The sequence below is a fragment of the Dysidea avara genome, chromosome 9 (genome assembly GCF_963678975.1).
Source record: "Dysidea avara chromosome 9, odDysAvar1.4, whole genome shotgun sequence".
NCBI classification, from domain to species: domain Eukaryota; kingdom Metazoa; phylum Porifera; class Demospongiae; order Dictyoceratida; family Dysideidae; genus Dysidea; species Dysidea avara.
The window spans coordinates 843,041-861,867 of record NC_089280.1 but is presented as its reverse complement, the minus strand read 5'-3'; the positions used below and the strand labels follow the sequence as shown (position 1 = coordinate 861,867).

Here is an 18,827-nt window from a genome sequence, read left to right as displayed (position 1 = left end):
TAATGTCTGTACATAGCAACAAGTCCATAGCACATACAGTAGCCAGAGAATGCTTCCCAATCATACAATATCTAACAGGTAGGAGAGGTCTTCTTTAAGGTCAGTGAGTGGTCTTGTACATTGATGTCACAGTGGTTTGACATTTTTGTTTTGGACAGTGTGGGGTCCACTGCACTGCACTCTAAATCTAGTTTAACATGTTTCTGCTGTATTCGTAATGTGACTTGCACTAAATCTGTACACCCCACTAGGCCCACTACATTACTGCTGTCCACTGACAATTATCACTCTCCCATGCTACAATACAAAATTTAATCATCATTGTAAAAAATCAACTTGGCTTGCGTGACATAACATAAAGAAATAATCTAACAGTTCTGCCAAAAGCTTTCTCCAAGTCAGTAATAGCTTCAGTAGCAACAGTCTTGATTACTTTACCTTCCTTGCCAATTAGAATACGCTACACAAAAACAACTATACTGTACACACACAAATCCTTTAGCACATAACTACTCAGCAGTAAAGGTACTTCATTTTTCACAGTACAATGGAGAAGATTTAGTGGATGGGTACTCCATTGTCAATACTGCATATGGTTGTTTTTATCAAAATACAATAAAAATAGAGAATTTGTTGTGTGCATGTGGTACACTCCTTTATTCTATGTCATGAAAATCAACAACTACAATGGAACCTCAGTTATCTGGACCCCACTTATCCGGATTCTCAGTTAACCGAACTACAGAAATGACTGCTTTATTAGAGTAGTGACTGTTCTATTAGGGTAGTTGACAATACTGATATTTAAAAAAAAAATTGTTTTAAGGTTATTTATACAGTTTCAGAGATATGGACTTTTCAAACTTACGTACCACCCCTAGTCCCAAGGGGTTCAGATAACTGAGGTTCCACTGTAAATAGTTAACACTACACAAGTACAAACACTGACAACATTTTTGCAGCTAAAAGAGTCATTGGTTGTGTTCAAGAGCACCACTAAGGTATTGTTACACTATTAGGTAGGAATAGTGGGTGGGTACAGTAGTGGGTGGGTACAGTAGTGGGTGGGTACAGTATTATTGTATGGTAGGGACCCAAAATAAAGAGCACATGCCACCACAACACTTGCTATCACATATATAAATATCATGCACACAGTAAAGCACCATACGGAATAGTTTTGAGTTTTTGAATGTCAGATCTCATTACAAAAGCACCAAAATTTTGGATAAGGCTAAACGATGCATCATACGTCCACCATTTTATATCACAATAACAAACTAAGAACTTTTAGAAGTTCCAACGAGTGTTTGCCCTGTGCACCTTGTCTTTTACCTTTATCTCTAATAATCCTAGTTGTCATCTTCTCCATGCAAGATAATACCGATACTGAGGTATGGACACTTTCCTTACAGCACACATATAGATGCCATAAAATTATTCAAAGAGCTTTCACAGCTATAAGAGGGAGAAGACACTTTCACAGCTATAAGAGGGAGTAGACACTTTCACAGCTATAAGAGGGAGTAGACAGCTGTACTAACAGCAAACAAAACACTACACAAAACAGAGCAAGATGGTAACTCCCCTTAACACTTTAGCTGTATTTACAATGATCAGTTTCATTACAACACATGCCCTTTAAAGGTATAGTTAATCAGTTAGGTATAAAGCATGCACAACACAGAAATCACTCTTCTCCTAATGATCTATACAATTCATTTTATAGCTGAACACTTGATCAGATACTCTAATAAAGCAGTCACCCTAATACCGTATAGCGGGAAATTTTCGAAAGGTTAAATTTTCGAAAAATTCGAAAATAACAATGTGTTTTCAAAAATATTTTTTTCGAAAATATAGCAAGCAATAGCTAGCTTTGAAGTGACAATCAAAGAAAGTATAGTTAGCTATAAATGAAGTTTGCGAGTGCACATATGCATAGTTTCTGCTAATATCAGTTAGTTATAGGCCTAATGTATTATAGCTAGGCACTGGGCCACACACAAGTATACGTACCTATACCACGCATACGAGCGAGCACGAATGACACCACGAGCCTTGAAGCCTACAACTATAAGAGCCGGAAATTACTAGGAAAGGCAGCAAATATCTAGACGGGCTGAAAAAACGCCATGTACTTTATAGCTATGCTCGATCCGCATACCACTGAATTAAGGCAAAGTCCGCCAAATAACATGGTTCAACCTACGAAGGAAGACCCTAGGGTAGCTAGATGAGATTCTATCAAAGCCAGATTGGGCGTTTATCTAGACAATCAAAGCAGCAAATTCTAGTTATGTACGTGATCAACGCAACCACTTCCTCCGTGAATTAATTATCTACGGTGCGGCGCGGTAAAGAGGCATTGTTTCGAAAATATTTTTTCGAATTTCCAATCAAGCACTCTTTTTCGAAAATTTAACCTTTCGAAAATTTCCCGCTATACGGTACAACAGCTGCTATGCTCATATTCTAATAGAACAGTCACATGTAGTGAATCAAGATATATGAATAAAACATGATAGCTGTCTGTTGTTACTTTGGCATAATTTTCCACATACAGTAGATATGTTGTAATATATTGTTTCACTAACTATTGTTTATCACTTGGTCATTTACATTAAGGATCAATGGAGATGTCCTCCACATTTATTTCACCAGTACAGGAACAAAATGTTGTATCAATCCATTTGTAAGGGCAAGAGTACATAACAATAGAAGAGGGAGGAGAGTGTCTAACTCTCAATATAATCCATACAAACACACTGTGCTCAAACCCTCCTACTTCAATCCATAAAACTTCTAGCAATAAATCAATACCTTTTGAACAGAAGACTATTGATATTTCCTAATTGAAGTAGTAGAAGTGCTACAACCTCCTTCATAGAGCAAGCCATTTATCACCTTTGGTGGCTATAGTTGATTGCGCAAGGTCTGAGCTCAGTGAGTTTGGTGAATCTACTGAAGTTAGACACTCTCCTCCCTACTCTATTATTATGTACTCTTGGTAAGGGTTTTGGCATTTTAATGTGAAAATGGATTTAACGGCAAGTTCAGACTTCATCACAGGATGAGCTCCTAGATATCATTATTAATATATGTGACCACCTCAACAAAAACCCGACTTGTTTGCACAAGCATGCGTATTGAGAAAATTAAAATTTAAAAATAATTCGTAAAATTACGCATGCTACAAAAAAAAACTATGCAAGTTTTTATTGGGCCAGTACTTGAAGAAGGAAGACTGAAATCGGATTAAAACTATATACCATTTTATTCGCCTGCTCATGGAGAGTTCAAAAATCTTTGTTTCATTTCTCTAACTCCAACGGTATGCGTGTCACGTGCGTTTGTTTACGATGCGGTAAACGTAACAAGATTGTCATCGTTTCTTCTACCAAACCTCCTTCATATCCATATGTGCAAGGATCTACAGGGCTAATACTATACCTTGGCTGATGTGATGATCCATGGTGAACGTTTTAACCAAATTGCAATGCTGTAGACAAATCCAAATGGAAGTTATGGCTGCGAATGTAAGCACCTGTAGTTTATTTTCAGTATAGTCGCTGTACAAATCGATTACCTTGCTCTTCCTACTGTCTATCGCTATAATTCCAAAACTACACGCCACAGAAGGCTGAAACTTTGGTGGTCCATTCCTTGGACACTGCTGAGTGAATAAAATAATTTTTTTAAATTGTGCATACAAGTCGGGTTTTGCTGAGACGGTCACGTATGACAGATAAAATGACATTAATTATGAAGTCCTAGGAGCAATGAGCCCAGCTACTCTATCTACTCCACAACATACGCTACAAACCTTCTGACAATCTTTCGTACAAATCAAGTTCTGATATATGCTGAGACTACCATCAGCATATTCCTCCCAGTATACATTCTCCTAACAACACCAATACAGCTTGTAACATCACCAACTAACAATTAGTACCTGTTTGATGATGTAAGGTAATTCTTGGTGAAGATGAATAAACAGTTTCTCTCTTATCGTATCCTCCACCAGTTTTTTAGTTGGAGTGTCTGTAAACTGGTCAGCATCCAACATCCACTCACCCGGCTGACAGTGGGCTAACAAGTGTTGCTATGGTTACAATCACTACGACAACACATAGACAACAGTATTATCACCTTCAGATTGTCCACACCGTCCCCAGTTAGAGCTGATAACATGTACACATCACTGAACTGGTCCCAGTGGGTAGCTCTGGTTGAGTGCTGCTTCTCCCTTCCTGTTAGTATGTCAGCTAACTGTAGTAGGTATGTCTTGTGTTTGACCTTGTCTACCTGTCACAGGAACAGCAACAAGAGTTCACATTTTATACTACAAAAGGCAGTAACTAACTTAGCTACTAAGTATAGCAGGACACAACTTGCCATTATAAAATAGCAAAACAATATTGCTCTGGTGAACTTCCAATCACCTGTACAAAGAGGTCACAATACTGGTGAGAGAAAATATTTTGTATTACAGCACAACAGTACAGACACTTTTTTTACCAACAACGACCCATCATCAGAGGTCAGTTCCATAAAACATTGCTAGCTTGCCTGATTTTATTAATATCAAACTTGATGTGTGTATAACAGTTTTAATATTTTGAGTCTTCATTAGTTTTAAAAATTAAACTATGACATCAGACAATCATGACTATCATTTCTGCCGTTGTTGGAAACAGATAAGCTTAAACAAGCACACTAAGCAGTCAAGCACACTAAGCAGTCAAGCACACTAAGCAGTCAAGCACACTAAGCAGTCAAGCACACTAAGCAGTCAAGCACACTAAGCAGTCAAGCACACTAAGCAGTCAAGCACACTAAGCAGTCAAGCACACTAAGCAGTCAAGCACACTAAGCAGTCAAGCACACTAAGCAGTCAAGCACACTAAGCAGTCAAGCACACTAAGCAGTCAAGCACACTAAGCAGTCAAGCACACTAAGCAGTCAAGCACACTAAGCAGTCAAGCACACTAAGCAGTCAAGCACACTAAGCAGTCAAGCACACTAAGCAGTCAAGCACACTAAGCAGTCAAGCACACTAAGCAGTCAAGCACACTAAGCAGTCAAGCACACTAAGCAGTCAAGCACACTAAGCAGTCAAGCACACTAAGCAGTCAAGCACACTAAGCAGTCAAGCACACTAAGCAGTCAAGCACACAACAGACACTACAGGTAGGGAAAGACTACACCCTCCGAACCCCTATGGTGTCAGGTAGTGAATTGTTTGAATAGTTACAAGAAAGTTATATTCTGAGTCACATGAGTAAGTGACCTAGTTCAAGGAGAAATAAAGCATAAATCCTCCCACTCCTACCTGTAAAACCATTTTGAGCATTGAAGAATTAGAAACCTATAATGGAGTTTATGTGGACTAATGCTCTAATCGAGGTCAATCACACACACACACACACACACACACACACACACACACACACACACACACACACACACACACACACACACACACACACACACACACACACACACACACACACACACACACACACACACACACACACACACACACACACACACACACACACACACACACACACACACACACACACACACACACACACACACACACACACACACACACACAGAGAGTACAATATACTACCTTATTCAAGACCAGTATTGATGGGATGTGGTCATTTTGTTTAAGTGTTCTTATTATTTGTGGCTCAGCTATTTCTCTTGTTCTCTGGTTGCTGGCATCCACCACTGTCATCACTACAACAAGCCACATAGCAACAGTTGCTAGGGGAGTGTCACATACCAACATCAGACTCCATACAGGAGTAATGAGCATCAGTCATCATTGCTCTGCTCAGCTTCAACCTGACAACACAAAGATGGTACATACTAAAGGATATGCCAACATGACTGCTCTATTAGAGTAACTGATCACCATCAAAAGTTGTGTAATACAACTGAAGAGTGAGCACTGTGCGGGAGTTCATCATGAGTGGGAGTTCATTCTATGGTGAAACTTCTCTAATCCAACTAACACCATGGTAACAATTGTTGCAAACATCAGAGTATAACATAAACATGATGGAGACAGCAATGAACAAGACTTCTGCAAAATTCCTGAAAGCATTTCAAGCTATTTCACTTACCAGTACTTCTTCCAGATCGATAGATTCTTCTATCTGCATAGAATATTAGCTGGAAAAGAAGAGCCTAGTCCGTAGTGTTAGTGGTGAGTTATAGCTTGAGCCGCATTTGCTACCCATACTTTTGTATGGGGTGTTCACCTTCAAAAATTCTCGGGCACACCACTAATTAATGCAAATTGATCATTTTTCATTGAATAAATAGACCACGCATATAGTCTATTCTTCAGAACAGGAGCATAAAATCACCTAAACTTTATGTGTAAATTGCATGTAATCAATGTAATCAATTGCGTGGGCGACCGACTTTTACAATATTTTCTACAGTTTTGCCACTAACCCCTTCCATGGTAAAGGAAGCCAAGCAGTTATAATACAGCTAAGCCAGTAGCCAGGATGGTGTGTTTCTAAGAGTTCTGGTCTTGAAGGAGGAGCTATCCAGAGCATTGCTAGTTCCAGGAAGTGAGGTTTCAGTTTGCTTATCAGACAGTGTTTATAGAAGGATTCCAGGCCCTTTGTGTAGAGTGATCAACAAAATATGTGGGCGGTCAATAATTGTCCACATAGCCTTGCAGCCATACTTTCACAAACAAACAATCCTAAACAATTATAAAACAGTTACAGATGTTGTACTACATTCACCACTTTCTTTACTTTCACCTGTTCATTGCTGTCACTAATGATTGATTGTGGGTTTCAGTTAATCAGCATAATCATTTCCACTTCATAACCAATACTAAGAGTTAATAATAGTGGAGGGGCCTCCACTATTATTAGCTCTTGCCAATACTGATACTTGTAAAATTAGCTAACATCAGCTGTTACCAATAATTCAACCAATTGCCGGTGCACCACTGTCTGTATGAAGGTAACTTTTTGTATCTAAAGAGGTAGGGATCAACTCACACCAAAAATGCTCTATTTTTAGCATGTTTAGAATCTATGGTAAACATTATGTGATTTCTACTCTAATAAAACAGTTAAGTGCAATGCTCCCAACCAACTGGATCACTAAATCATATTTACATGAATCAGTGTTTAAGCAGACTCACAAATAACGCGTGGCCTCTCAACTACTAATACTTCTGTAGACTCTTACATATCATGCAAGAAGTTTGAGGAGGCTTCAGTATAAAGAAGATTAAGGTACTGTAACAGAGCAGTCATACTCTAACAAAACAGCCAGGTACATTTCAGAGCTGATGGCTCACTACCAGATGGTAAAAGGTCCAAGAACACACAGCGAGATTTGATAAAGCATTAGATAACTCATTACAAAGCCATAGTAAGGCAGAATAGTAGTCAACCTGTTTGTGTTGTTGATCAAGCTACATCACATGCCAAAGTAGAGGAGGTGTCCTCCTGGTTGAAAATTCAGCCTATTGTTATTAACAATGGAAGCAACTCTAACTGAAATAACCAATACAAGTTGTAAGATGGTTAGTTAAAACACATAGCTGGCTACTAGTGTCCTGCTGCATGATTCAACTGATCCAACTTGCCCCTTACTACAGTCCCTGACACCAGCCCCACCCCCTCACCTTCTGCCATACTGATAATTGACTACTCCAGGAGTGTCCAGTAATACCTGTGAGATCACATGACATCATGTGATCTACACGGTCTGTGACTCACCACTTGTCGATTGTCCTCAACAAAGCCACCTAATGTCATCTGCTGTGTAGTATGTACTTTTGGTGATACTGCAAACAACTGTGTAACAATCACTATGAGCAGTGGTCTATCATTGTTATGCCCTAACTACCCCAGGTCAGGAAACAGGTGAGGATGTAACTTAGAGTTTAGGGACATTTGCACAGGCAGCATAAACTGATTACAACTATCATAATCACGATTGATAGTAACTTTTTTATCATGATAACGATAGTATCACGATATTACTAGCAGTTATTAAGGACACTCAACCTCACGTATACAAACACGTGAATACTCCAATTATGTACACACCACATATCTGCTTTTCTAACACTCCGCTAAAAATTGTTGTGTCAGTATTACCAAGAGTTAATAATATGGGAGATTATTAACTCTTGGTATTACAGTTATCTTTGTTGTCCATGCTCAAGCTACTCCAAGAGGGATGGATCTTCTTCCTTAAACCTAATTGATACTCTACAATGACCAGCACTGAAGGTTTGACAGCAACATGTGCTGTAGCCTAATTTGCAATTCGAATGCTTGAAAACAACCTAAAATTTATGCTAAAAATAACAATGCCAATCTATACTGCAACTTTTCCCCAAAACTTATTTTTCTCGGGGGGTGGGTCATTTGTAGTAGCGTTTGCAAAGCCAGACCTGGAAATGATTAAAATACAGAGCAGAGACACACGTGATCTACAACTGGTGCATACAGTAGTACCTTCTGTCCCATTAGTTGATTGACTAAGGTCGACTTGCCGCAGTTGGGCAGTCCGATGACCGCTACTCGTAATATTAGCTGACTGGACACATCTTCCTTAGCCACACTGTCACTTTTGTGACGTAACAAGCCTGGTCTTGTTGTTGCTAGTCGCATCGGTCTCATTGTGCTGTGCTCTATTTAGGATATCGAAGCACGTGCCCGTATAAATTACACGTGGGAGAAAGGTGGTCCGCCTATATCATGGCCAGCCGGGTAGCAGCTAGTAATGGGGGGATGGTTAATGGAGTGTCCAAGACGCCGTTTCTCATTGGTGTGGCGGGTGGTACCGCATCTGGGAAGGTGAGAACCAAACTGGCAACAACTACACTACGTGAAAATGTGTATGGGTTTATGGTTTATCTGGTGTTGTGTGTGTTTGTAGTCAGACTACACGTGATGACGCTGTGACATACGATAGCATATGCCACTACTGGTGTATCTGTGTACCTATCAATGTGATGCCCCATTTATCCCAGGTAGGAGCTGTAGGATAAATCCCACCCCTGGGGACAACACCAAGTTACAAAAATCCCCTACTAATTCATATTATTTGTCCCGAGGATCAGTAGTAATATGAATATTCTTGTTGCAAATACATTTGATGATAATCCGATCCTCTACAAGTACCCACCTGTGCTGCATGTGTAGTTGGGGCATGACATTGATAGGTACATCATGAATAACATGTAAAGATGATGTGGTTGCTATGTCAACATGCTAGCCATGTTGTTAGAGGAAAGAGTACCTTCTTCTTGTGTTTATCAGTGTGGGTGTCTGATGAGCTACCAGACCCATTAACAATGACATCATAAGGTGTTAATGAGAGAGTGTGTGGTAATACTAGCATGCTAATATTTATTTTTAATTTCTAAAGCTTAAGTCAAGTTGTGTATTTTCTAGCATTTAAGGTGGTGTTTGGTTACCTGACAATTTCTAGTTTGAAGGACGTTATTAAAATTTAGTTGTGAGCACATCTGGAGAACTAAAGCAAACACCACCACATTGTAGAGCTTACATGCTGATTTGTATGGCCATTAGATGTTGAACAACGACTCTATAGGACGGATTGTAAGAGCATGCGAAAATATTTTCAATGTCAGTTTATGCAAGGCTTGTTGTGCATTATGGCGAAATAAAACATGGAATCTATTTATTAGCCTGAGGCTGAGATGCAGCTATGGGATTTAGTAGTCTGGCTACCATGAAGCAGCCTAAAACCTGCTGTAGCATCGACAGGCAGTACAAATATTGTTTTTCTCGACATGCTTCCCTGCTGCAAATAACACTCGCTTATTTTACACTAATACAGAGGTCTCCCTCACTAGTATACAAGAAAAAAAACTGACACAGAAGGTTGTACTAACACTCTAAAATACCATACTAAAACTACAAATTTTGGAATACCTCATTTTGTTCATAGATATTTGAGTTGTAAAATGTGACATTATGGCTAGTGCTGTACACCAGTGTCCAATTAACTGGTGTTGTCTAATAACTGGTGAAGAAACCTTTAAACCGGCTATTGCCCACCCACTTGGTAAACCATAAATGTGACCGGTTGTGCAAAAAGGTACCTTTTTCACACATAAAATTTAACCCATTTTTTCAACTTTCTAACTTGGTAACTTTTGTATCATTGCAAGCACGTGTCTGTAATTTTCCATGAGTATCCCTACATTATGTGGCTACGTTTTGATACAAAAAGAAAGTCAAGGAGTCAACAGTTGTGACATTTTGTTTGCTGGTATGTCAAATGTATGAAAAAGGTACCTTTTCACAAATCTGGTCATAAATTACCCCTGTTGACAAGTGTTAACATCATAACATAACCTCAAAGAATGTGTAAATATGTGATTGTAATAACTGTTATTGCAGTTAATTGGTTTGTTTGTGTATTGGCTGACATAATACAACTCAACAAGCCTGCTGGAAGGTTTAGGGTGGTACCAAAGTGACCATCAACATCCTGTCTTGTTATTACCAATTATTGGTAGGGAATTAACTGGTGACAAAAGTTTTGTAGGTGTACAGCACTAATTATGGCTGATTTTCCAAAATTCGGTCACAGATCTGTCGTAATCTGGAGAAGTGAAACAAAGCTGAAATCAAATGTCCGTAAGCTACAGTTGCCAGGTGGGACAATTCTTTTAGGCTACATGATATATCAACAAACTAACTAGTAACTGAGTAATAAGAGTTCCAATCCTCCAAGGGGTGGGGCTCACTGTACTGCTACAGCTAATATCAAGAGTTCATAATATAACGAGAGTTATAATATTATGAACTCTTGCTAATTTCAGGGACCACTCCGTATGCACTGGAACAAGTTACAACCATTAGCTTAACATGGCACGATTGGCACAGTTCATTCATAAATAATGAGACCTGTCATTCTTCATCTCTGAAAATGGAATTTGAAGAACAAGCATGTACCACATATCACGTGACATTACTACAATATTCACCCATGGGACATATCCTCTTGCTACTTCACTGTGTTTGAGGTTACAATAAAGCCATATTATGTCTTGCCACAAAAGCAAAATGGCTGTTGCGCATCCTAAGGTCATTGCCTTATAACAAGAAGAAATTTGTTACTGTTTTGTCAATACTATTAAAGAAGACATCCACTAAACTAAGTAGGGTCTTTGTTCACTAGGATTTGGGTGCTTCACATGAAACTTTGGTGGCATATGTCATACTACCGATCAGCTTTACAATGATTAGAATCATTAGTCAATACCTGCAAATTCTGTGAAATATTTAAACAGGTGCACAAGTGTTAATGGTGACACAGCAAAGTATAGATTTCTGTGTATTTCACATGTGACATTAAGAACTGATCTTCCAAAATATTACAAACCACTTGTAACATACCATACTGTAACATACCATACCGTATGTTGGTCTAAATATTTTATGAGCCTCTGCTGTTGGCTGAAAAAGAAGTTAAGAGACATTTCAACAGAAACACAAGGCCTTCACTAGACTCTAGTGAGTGGTGATGACAGTAGAAAGCTGGACAATTGTTTGTAGAAATCCTCCAAGTTACCAACCATTTGTAATGTACTAGAGCATCACTCTTTAACACTAGTGTGTTGTGATTGAGGGAAAAGTGACATGCAAATCTAAACATGTCTCTGCTTTCAAGAATCTTACATGTCATTTCTTCCCAGAGTAATACAACTGTCATTTCCTCTTGTAGACAACAGTGTGTCGTAAGATTATTGAGGAGCTGGGACAACACAAAGTGAACACGGTTGAACGTAAGGTGTGTATCCTCAATCAAGATAGCTTCTACAAAGTGTTGTCAAGTGAAGAGAAAGAAGCAGCTTATAATGGTGACTACAACTTTGATCATCCAGGTATGTGTGTGGGTGTGGCATACCCCTGAAACCTGTTTAATAAGGTCACCTGTCTAAACCGGCCATTATGGTAATCCCTAATTGTGTAATCTTCTTAATAAGGTCACTGTGTGATCATCTGTATCCCATAGTAACCAGCCCAGGGTTACACTACACACATAATGATGTAATGTTATTTATGACATCACAGATGCATTTGATAATGACCTACTCATCAGCACCCTTGAGGCTATATTAGACGGCAAAGTGGTTAACATTCCGATATATGACTTCAAGACACACTCAAGGTATGTGGAAGCTAGGCAAGGCTGTTGTGTAATTACATATCCCATGTAATGATTTATCAGTAATTAGTCACCTGAAACTTCATAAATTACAAGTTTTGGCAGTAAAGACTGATATTCTATTCTCCTGGATTGTAGAGGTTTCTATATTCTCTGTCATTGAAATTTCATTATAATTTGTTATAGTATAATGGCATTTCATTCTGTGATTAGCATTCATAGGATGTTCAAGATCAGACTAACTACTCTAATAGAGCAGTCATGTAAATACTCTAATAATACTGTAAAGTGTTACCTGATAACAACAAAGCTTGCACTGAATTTGACAGCTATTAAAGGCACTAGTAGTGCAAATTCTAGTTCATCATACAGTACAATAGTACTGTATATTAGGGATCATGGAGAATAGGCCCAATTGTATTACCCCAAAACCAGCCTCACTTTACCTTCATTACAGCTTGGCAGTATTGGTTAAACCCAAAAAGGTTTTCAGGCACATCTAAACCCTTCCAGCAAGTTTCTATGAAATTTTAAAATTTTTGTGTTTAACAGAATTTTCTGCTAACTGACTGACTGATGCCTTCAGCCAAGCGTAACTCGACTTTGGTTAGAGCTACGGGCTTGATTTCTTCACTATGCGACGTCGCTTCTCCTGATACGTATGTGCCTTTTCGCCAACAGCAGTAGCTACAATGAGTGCATCATGGACTTGCCTTTGTCCTCCTTTGTGTCCCATTTCTTTTCACTGACACTGCACAAGGTGTCAATTCGTGGTAGCGCATGATGGCTTCTCAATAGTTTGCTACGTAAAAATCATCCGTATTTTCCATAGCGAGTGGATTGCTTGTAGAGGCAGTTGTCATACTGTTCTTCGTTCAAAATGCTGTGTAACATGCTCAACATAGCTTGAAACAAAGCGTAACAGCTTCTTCACTTTTCATTAATTGATAGTTAGGGCACGCTTCAATTTTTCGTAGTGAGTAAACAGCTTGTAGAGGCAATTTTCGTACTGTCTTTTGTTCGAAACGCTGTGTAACATGCTGAACATAGCTTGACACAAAGTGTAACAGCTACTTCACTTTTCCCTAATTGATAGTTGGGACACGCGTCTAGACGTTATTAATACTGTCGGGCGCCATTCATTCTATTGATGTGGTTGCGCAGGTGCACTAGTCAATAATTATGTTACAAAAAAAGTAAACAAACAAGTGCAATGAAAAATTAGGAATTTCAAGTTCGATCAGGGATCATAGAAATAAAAAGTAAGGAAACAAGGGAGGTTGCCTATACCTGCAGGTATACAGATGGATATTTAATCCCTTAACAGAGTGAATTAGGGAGTAAATGTCCACTTGTATACCTGCAGGTATAGACAACCTCCCTTGTTTCCTTACTATGATCCCTGATCGAACTTGAAATTCCTAATTTTTCATTGCACTTGTATAGTAGGAGTCTCTGTATGCTTCATGTGTATACTGAATGATTGAGAGTAGAAACACTAAATTGTTGTATCCTAAACACTCTTCATTATCAAACAAATCCATTACTGCATTAAAAAAACACACACACACAAAAAATAGATGGATAAAATATTTGAACTTTCAAAAAGGGAATGGAACTACTAAACCAAAGCCAGGAAACAAGAAGGGATTGCTGGGGTGGTAATGTAAACCACCAATCCCTATTTTGACCCAACTCACACAACAAAACCCATTATATACTGATGTTAACTCCATATTGCTCTGTCTTGACTCCGTCTTGGGACCATTGTTCAAATCCTGTCAAAAATTGCACATTCTATCCCATGAAGCCCTACATCAAAGTTAAACCCCGGGAATGGTAGTTAAACTCCAGTACATATATGGAAGACAACATATATTTACACCTTCAATTGAAAGAAGCGCAATCAAAGTAAATTGAAGCTTTACACACAGTTATAAAACTACAAACTAAGCAAAAATTGAAGCCATAGATACACATTGTAAACTTTTGTCATCCTGGACTGCCCACGCATTAGATCATGTGAAGTAGTGTGATTTAGTGCGTGGACGGCCTGGAACAAGACTAGTAAACCAGGCAAGTAAAACTACAAGTTCATTGAAGCCATACAGCTTGTCTAGCCTTATTGACATGTTTGTGAACTTGACTGCTTCAAAGTGCGGGATAGAAGCCAGTTAACCCCACCTGTACTCATAGGATATCTAGTTATCAACACCTTGGCTTCACCCCTCAAGTTGATAACTACAATATCCTACTCATGGTGGGGTTTAACTAAGAGTTTATAATGGTGTAGGGAGAGTATTGAACTTTGCTATACCCAATGAAAAATGAGCCTATAAAGTAGCCCACATATATTTGTGTCCTCTCGTAAATCTGACAGCTGTTGATTGCCCAGATTTAACACTTTCTTAGTTTGGTCGGGTGGTCCGCATTGAATCCCTTTGGCTAAAAGCCTAAAACCCCATCTAGACAGGTTACTTTCACTATCAGCAGTTTCGAGAATGGCGACCATGATGAAATCTTGTATTAAGATGTCACGCATGAAGTTGATATCTATGGCTTGGATTTGGATTTTATTACTGTGAAAGGCAGATACAACACAGCAGATACAACACAGCAGATACAACACAGCAGATACAACATAGCAGATACAACACAGCAGATACAACACAGCAGATACAACACAGCAGATACAACACAGTGGAGGGTGCAACTGCACAACCTCAAATAATAAGCACAATACATTCTGTGTAAATCAAATTTATATATGATTGTCTAAAATTAATGTTCGGTCCAGCCGCTAGTCATACGTGATCATACAAAACTTAGGTGATACATGAATTCATCTAGGGTAGAACATTCAATTATTTCATTTGGTAAATTGTTCCAATAACAATGGCTTTCCAGGTTAGTTGGCTGTATCTTTATGTTCCTTAGTACATTGTACCATACTCTTCTCAAGTACACTGCTCTTTCACTCTGTAGCAATGTGTATGCGTGCACCCACTGCACTTATAATTAGTCACCAATCAACACAAATCACCAAGTTGTTTGAACAGTTCAATGTCAGGACTTTACAGGCTCATTTTTCACAGGGTATAGCGTAGTTCGACACTCTCCCTACACCATTACAAACTCTTGGTTTAACTATAACGTAATGGGCTACTGCTATGACTATAATAATCTCAAGCTAGGCTGTACTGGATAAAATTTGTTCCAAGACGGAGAAAGACTGAGTAAATGTGGAGTTAATATCAGTACATGAGTTTTGCTGTGTCTAATAGATGAATAGAGTATTATGTAGCTAAATTGTGACGGAGTCAGTATAGGGATTTGCAGCGATCTTATTCAAAAATGTTTTGGTTTTTTTTCTTAAATTGAGAACGACTGTTCAATTGAAGTGTGTGATGTATGTTTATAAATGAATTATCCAAACAATTCATTTATGTGAACACTTTTATGATCATTGCCCGATACCACGGTTCAGAAGCGCCTATACTGTAATTACAATTCATACAAGAAATGTAGTTACAGCTTGCTGCTATAGGCAACCAACTACTCGGACACTATACCCAGCTGATGTGGTCCTATTTGAAGGGATCCTAGTATTGTACAGCTCTGAGGTGAGAGAGATGTTACAGATGAAGTTGTTTGTTGACACAGATAGTGACACTCGATTGGCTAGAAGAGGTATGTAACACACACCCCTTAGTTTACATGTCATTATTCACCATGGTAACAGTGTTAAGAGATATCAATGAGAGAGGACGAGAGCTAGAGCAAGTGTTGACTCAGTACACACAATTCGTGAAACCAGCTTTTGAAGAGTTTTGCTTGCCTGTAAGTATCTGTCCACAGTAAATAGTCAATTATACAGTCACTAACTAATGAACTACTGTATATGATGTTTTAAGATTGACTACTTTAGGTGAACAAGTATAGAAAATATTAGGAATTTCCAAGCTAGTAGGGACCATTACAATAAAATGCTTAAACAAAATAGAGGGGATTACCACCTGACAGTTCATGCCCGACAGTTCAGTTCATGCCCGGGCTAACACTATTAGGACAGTGTGTGGCACTCTTCTTATTCTTGTAGACTAAGAAATATGCTGATGTCATTATACCCCGAGGGGCAGAGAACAATGGTAAGTGATTTCCCCTCAAATTAATGATGTCATTCCCTCGCTATAGTGGCCATCAATCTCATCGTACAACATATTAAAGACATTTTGGAGGGAAAAATGTTACCCCCTCCCAAGTCCAGTCTACCTCCTCGTCACCGTCGACAATCTGATTCCTACCTCACCTCAAGACCACACTGACCTTGTTGTCATGGTTACTGTTTGAATAGTGAATTATACATTTTATAAATACTAAAGAATTGTAATTGCTATGAGGTTACTACACTGCCATTCTTCATCAGTTTCTTGTGGACACACTTGACATTAGCTGGAATGGGAATGGAAAAACATGTGAGTAGAACTGGTAAGGGGTAAATCTCCTGACCTACAGTCACCTGAGCCCCCATTTCTTGTTAAAAACTCTTTTCTATGATCCCTAACCAACATAATTTTTCCATATACAGTGGCCCCTTGATTATCTGAATTTTTCATTATCCGAACTATGAACTTTGGCCTAACGTGAGAAACAATAGTATACTATCATCCATTGTTTTCCAAATTTCCTTACTTTAATTGATTTACAGAAGTAGTGTGTTGGCCAGCTGTCCATTATTTATTAACGCTGTCCCTTTAAAAGCTGGAACTGTTTATCAAGAAAAGCCATTTGATACAGGCAACACTTTGAGGCTTTAAAGGGTAGGTATAAATGGTGGATGCTGGGACCAACTTTTCTTGGAATTAATTCACAATGTTTATACTTGTACTGGATACCTCTACAAGTCAGTCTCGCAAAAGCCAATCTGCCTTTTCTCCATTATGGTGTGCCTTATATGATGTTTATAATTTATAAGTGCCTCTGAAAAAGGGTTTGCAACTTACTGCATTGCATGCATTAGGCCACTAGTACTGCACAATGAGCACACTAGTCTAATAGGTCAACTAGTTAGCTACTAAAAGAGACTTTAGTACTTCCAGGGAAATAGAAATGATCACTGCATGCGTAGATAGTATGCTACACCAGTAGGTTGACAGACTTTGTGCCTCACTATGTGTGTCATGTTTGATACGAAGGTGATGCCATATCTTTGATTAATACCACCAGTTGCTGAAGAATGAGTGGCCTGTGTTAAGTAGTAGGTGTTTATTGATTTGAGGCATCACCATGACAGAGAAAGAGTGGTCTGGCTATGCAAGTATCTACTGTGACTTACAAAGGTATCTAGTACAAATATGTAATGCTATAAACATTGGAAGTATGAAATCCACAAAAAGTTGGGTTCTTGTTCCCGGGGTCCACTGTTTATACCAATCTGCTCATACATTTAGTGTAGACAATTCAGGCATGCAGACATGTTGAAAACATGCTTGTTCCAGTACAAAGCTATTGGGAGTGAACATGTGTTCACCTCTGACATTACTATAATAGTTTTTGGGTGGGGCTCAGGTGAACACAAACTGACTACATACAGTAGCTACCTAAGCGTGGATTTCTACCACCAATGCATATGAAGAACGCAAAGTTGTAGTCCATGATTCTCATATGTGACCCAGTCTGGGAAAACTGGTCTTATCGCCTATTTTAAAGTGTCGAGAAATGCCGGTTTAAAGTATTTAGTGTGTTGAAGCTATGTGCACCAAATTTTCACATGTTTTACACAAATTTCTTACCTTACAGAACATCCACTGTACAAGTAGCCAACAGCTAAGTTTCCCATCATTTTAGATAGTTAGGCTGACTGTATCAGGCGAGCTCCAAAGGGGAGGGAGACGGGGGTCCGGAAAGAGGACAAGAGGCTGTTTTAAAAATTGAAAAGGAAGGCGTAGAGACGAATCAGACCAAGTTAAGGGTCATTCAGGTGTCAAAACTGGCTTAAATGATAGCAATTTCACAGCACAGCTCTTTATTCAACACCACGGAGTTGTACAGCCACATACAGTCATGACCAGAGCTTCATTAAGGCCTTACACTGCATGTACGGATCACCACTGGGCTTGGGAAAAGCAGACCACTCAAGTCTAGCTGATTTTGATAATGAAATTAGATAATTTATTCATGTAGCTTTGAGTTATTGGTGAAAAATCAAATCTGCTGACATGGGCGATAAGACCAGTTTCCCAGACTGGGTCACACATACAGTACATCCAGGCTGTTCATAGTCTATATTTAATGGTAGTATATATAACTGTGAAAGAATAACATTTCCTCACATTCACTTCATATTACAAGTGCAAATGTGCATCACATATTGATGGTTCATATATGTGACCAGATTTTACCAAATCGCACATCAGGCAAAATCAAACTAACACCTCCAGTGGATAGCTACACTATTGTACTAGTAGTTTTGACTCTCAGTACTACTCAAATTACTCAAGGCTGGTTGTAACAGACGTCTTTTCTGGGTGGTGTAGAGAGCTCGAATGGCGGTTTCTGGCCTTGTGAAGGGACTGGCTTGGAAAGAATCAGTGGTTTATGGATGGCCTGATAAT

The 18,827-nt window shown here is 38.9% G+C and overlaps 3 protein-coding genes across 4 annotated transcripts in view; 1 reads left to right on the top strand and 2 right to left on the bottom strand.

Annotated features, from left to right (window-relative positions):
* Positions 1-290: 290 nt before the first annotated feature.
* LOC136265356 (GTPase Era, mitochondrial-like) lies at positions 291-8,752 on the bottom strand. 2 transcript variants are annotated; one of them, XM_066060173.1, is made up of 9 exons: positions 8,523-8,752; positions 7,776-7,853; positions 7,682-7,728; positions 5,801-5,862; positions 5,696-5,754; positions 4,153-4,308; positions 3,956-4,105; positions 3,827-3,907; positions 291-460 (listed from the first exon to the last, which is right to left on the bottom strand). In XM_066060173.1, exons 1-9 carry the CDS (start codon positions 8,685-8,687, stop codon positions 332-334), a joined length of 927 nt encoding a protein of 308 aa, XP_065916245.1. In that variant the 5' UTR covers positions 8,688-8,752; the 3' UTR covers positions 291-331. The 2 variants fall into 2 exon arrangements, with proteins under 2 accessions (XP_065916245.1, XP_065916244.1); XM_066060172.1 differs by having other exon boundaries at positions 5,642-5,754; positions 8,523-8,747.
* LOC136265362 (uridine-cytidine kinase 2-A-like) lies at positions 8,695-16,603 on the top strand. The gene is made up of 7 exons (XM_066060183.1): positions 8,695-8,864; positions 11,770-11,929; positions 12,120-12,216; positions 15,761-15,903; positions 15,956-16,053; positions 16,313-16,361; positions 16,408-16,603. The coding sequence occupies exons 1-7, from the start codon at positions 8,766-8,768 to the stop codon at positions 16,536-16,538; spliced, it is 777 nt and encodes a 258-aa protein (XP_065916255.1). The 5' UTR covers positions 8,695-8,765; the 3' UTR covers positions 16,539-16,603.
* LOC136265363 (cyclin-D-binding Myb-like transcription factor 1) overlaps positions 16,553-18,827 on the bottom strand; it is a 22,960-nt gene continuing 20,685 nt past the window's right edge. Inside the window, exon 10 of the mRNA XM_066060184.1 lies at positions 16,553-16,665. Within this exon, the coding sequence (XP_065916256.1) occupies positions 16,607-16,665 (59 nt within the window). The 3' untranslated portion in view covers positions 16,553-16,606. The remainder of the gene's footprint in view (positions 16,666-18,827) is intronic.

What these genes read in the sequence shown, in the direction of transcription:
- LOC136265356 (XM_066060172.1), bottom strand. Translation starts at nt 8,687, where the DNA reads ATGAGACCGATGCGACTAGCAACAACAAGACCAGGCTTGTTACGTCAC. An exon ending in TTGAGGACAATCGACAAGTG is followed by an intron (nt 7,729 to 7,775) that starts GTGAGTCACAGA and finishes GTGATCTCACAG; the next exon opens with GTATTACTGGACACTCCTGG. An exon ending in CAATACTGGTCTTGAATAAG is followed by an intron (nt 4,309 to 5,641) that starts GTAGTATATTGT and finishes TTCCTGTGACAG; the next exon opens with GTAGACAAGGTCAAACACAA.
- LOC136265362 (XM_066060183.1), top strand. Translation starts at nt 8,766, where the DNA reads ATGGCCAGCCGGGTAGCAGCTAGTAATGGGGGGATGGTTAATGGAGTG. An exon ending in CTACAACTTTGATCATCCAG is followed by an intron (nt 11,930 to 12,119) that starts GTATGTGTGTGG and finishes ATGACATCACAG; the next exon opens with ATGCATTTGATAATGACCTA. An exon ending in GACTTCAAGACACACTCAAG is followed by an intron (nt 12,217 to 15,760) that starts GTATGTGGAAGC and finishes TTGCTGCTATAG; the next exon opens with GCAACCAACTACTCGGACAC.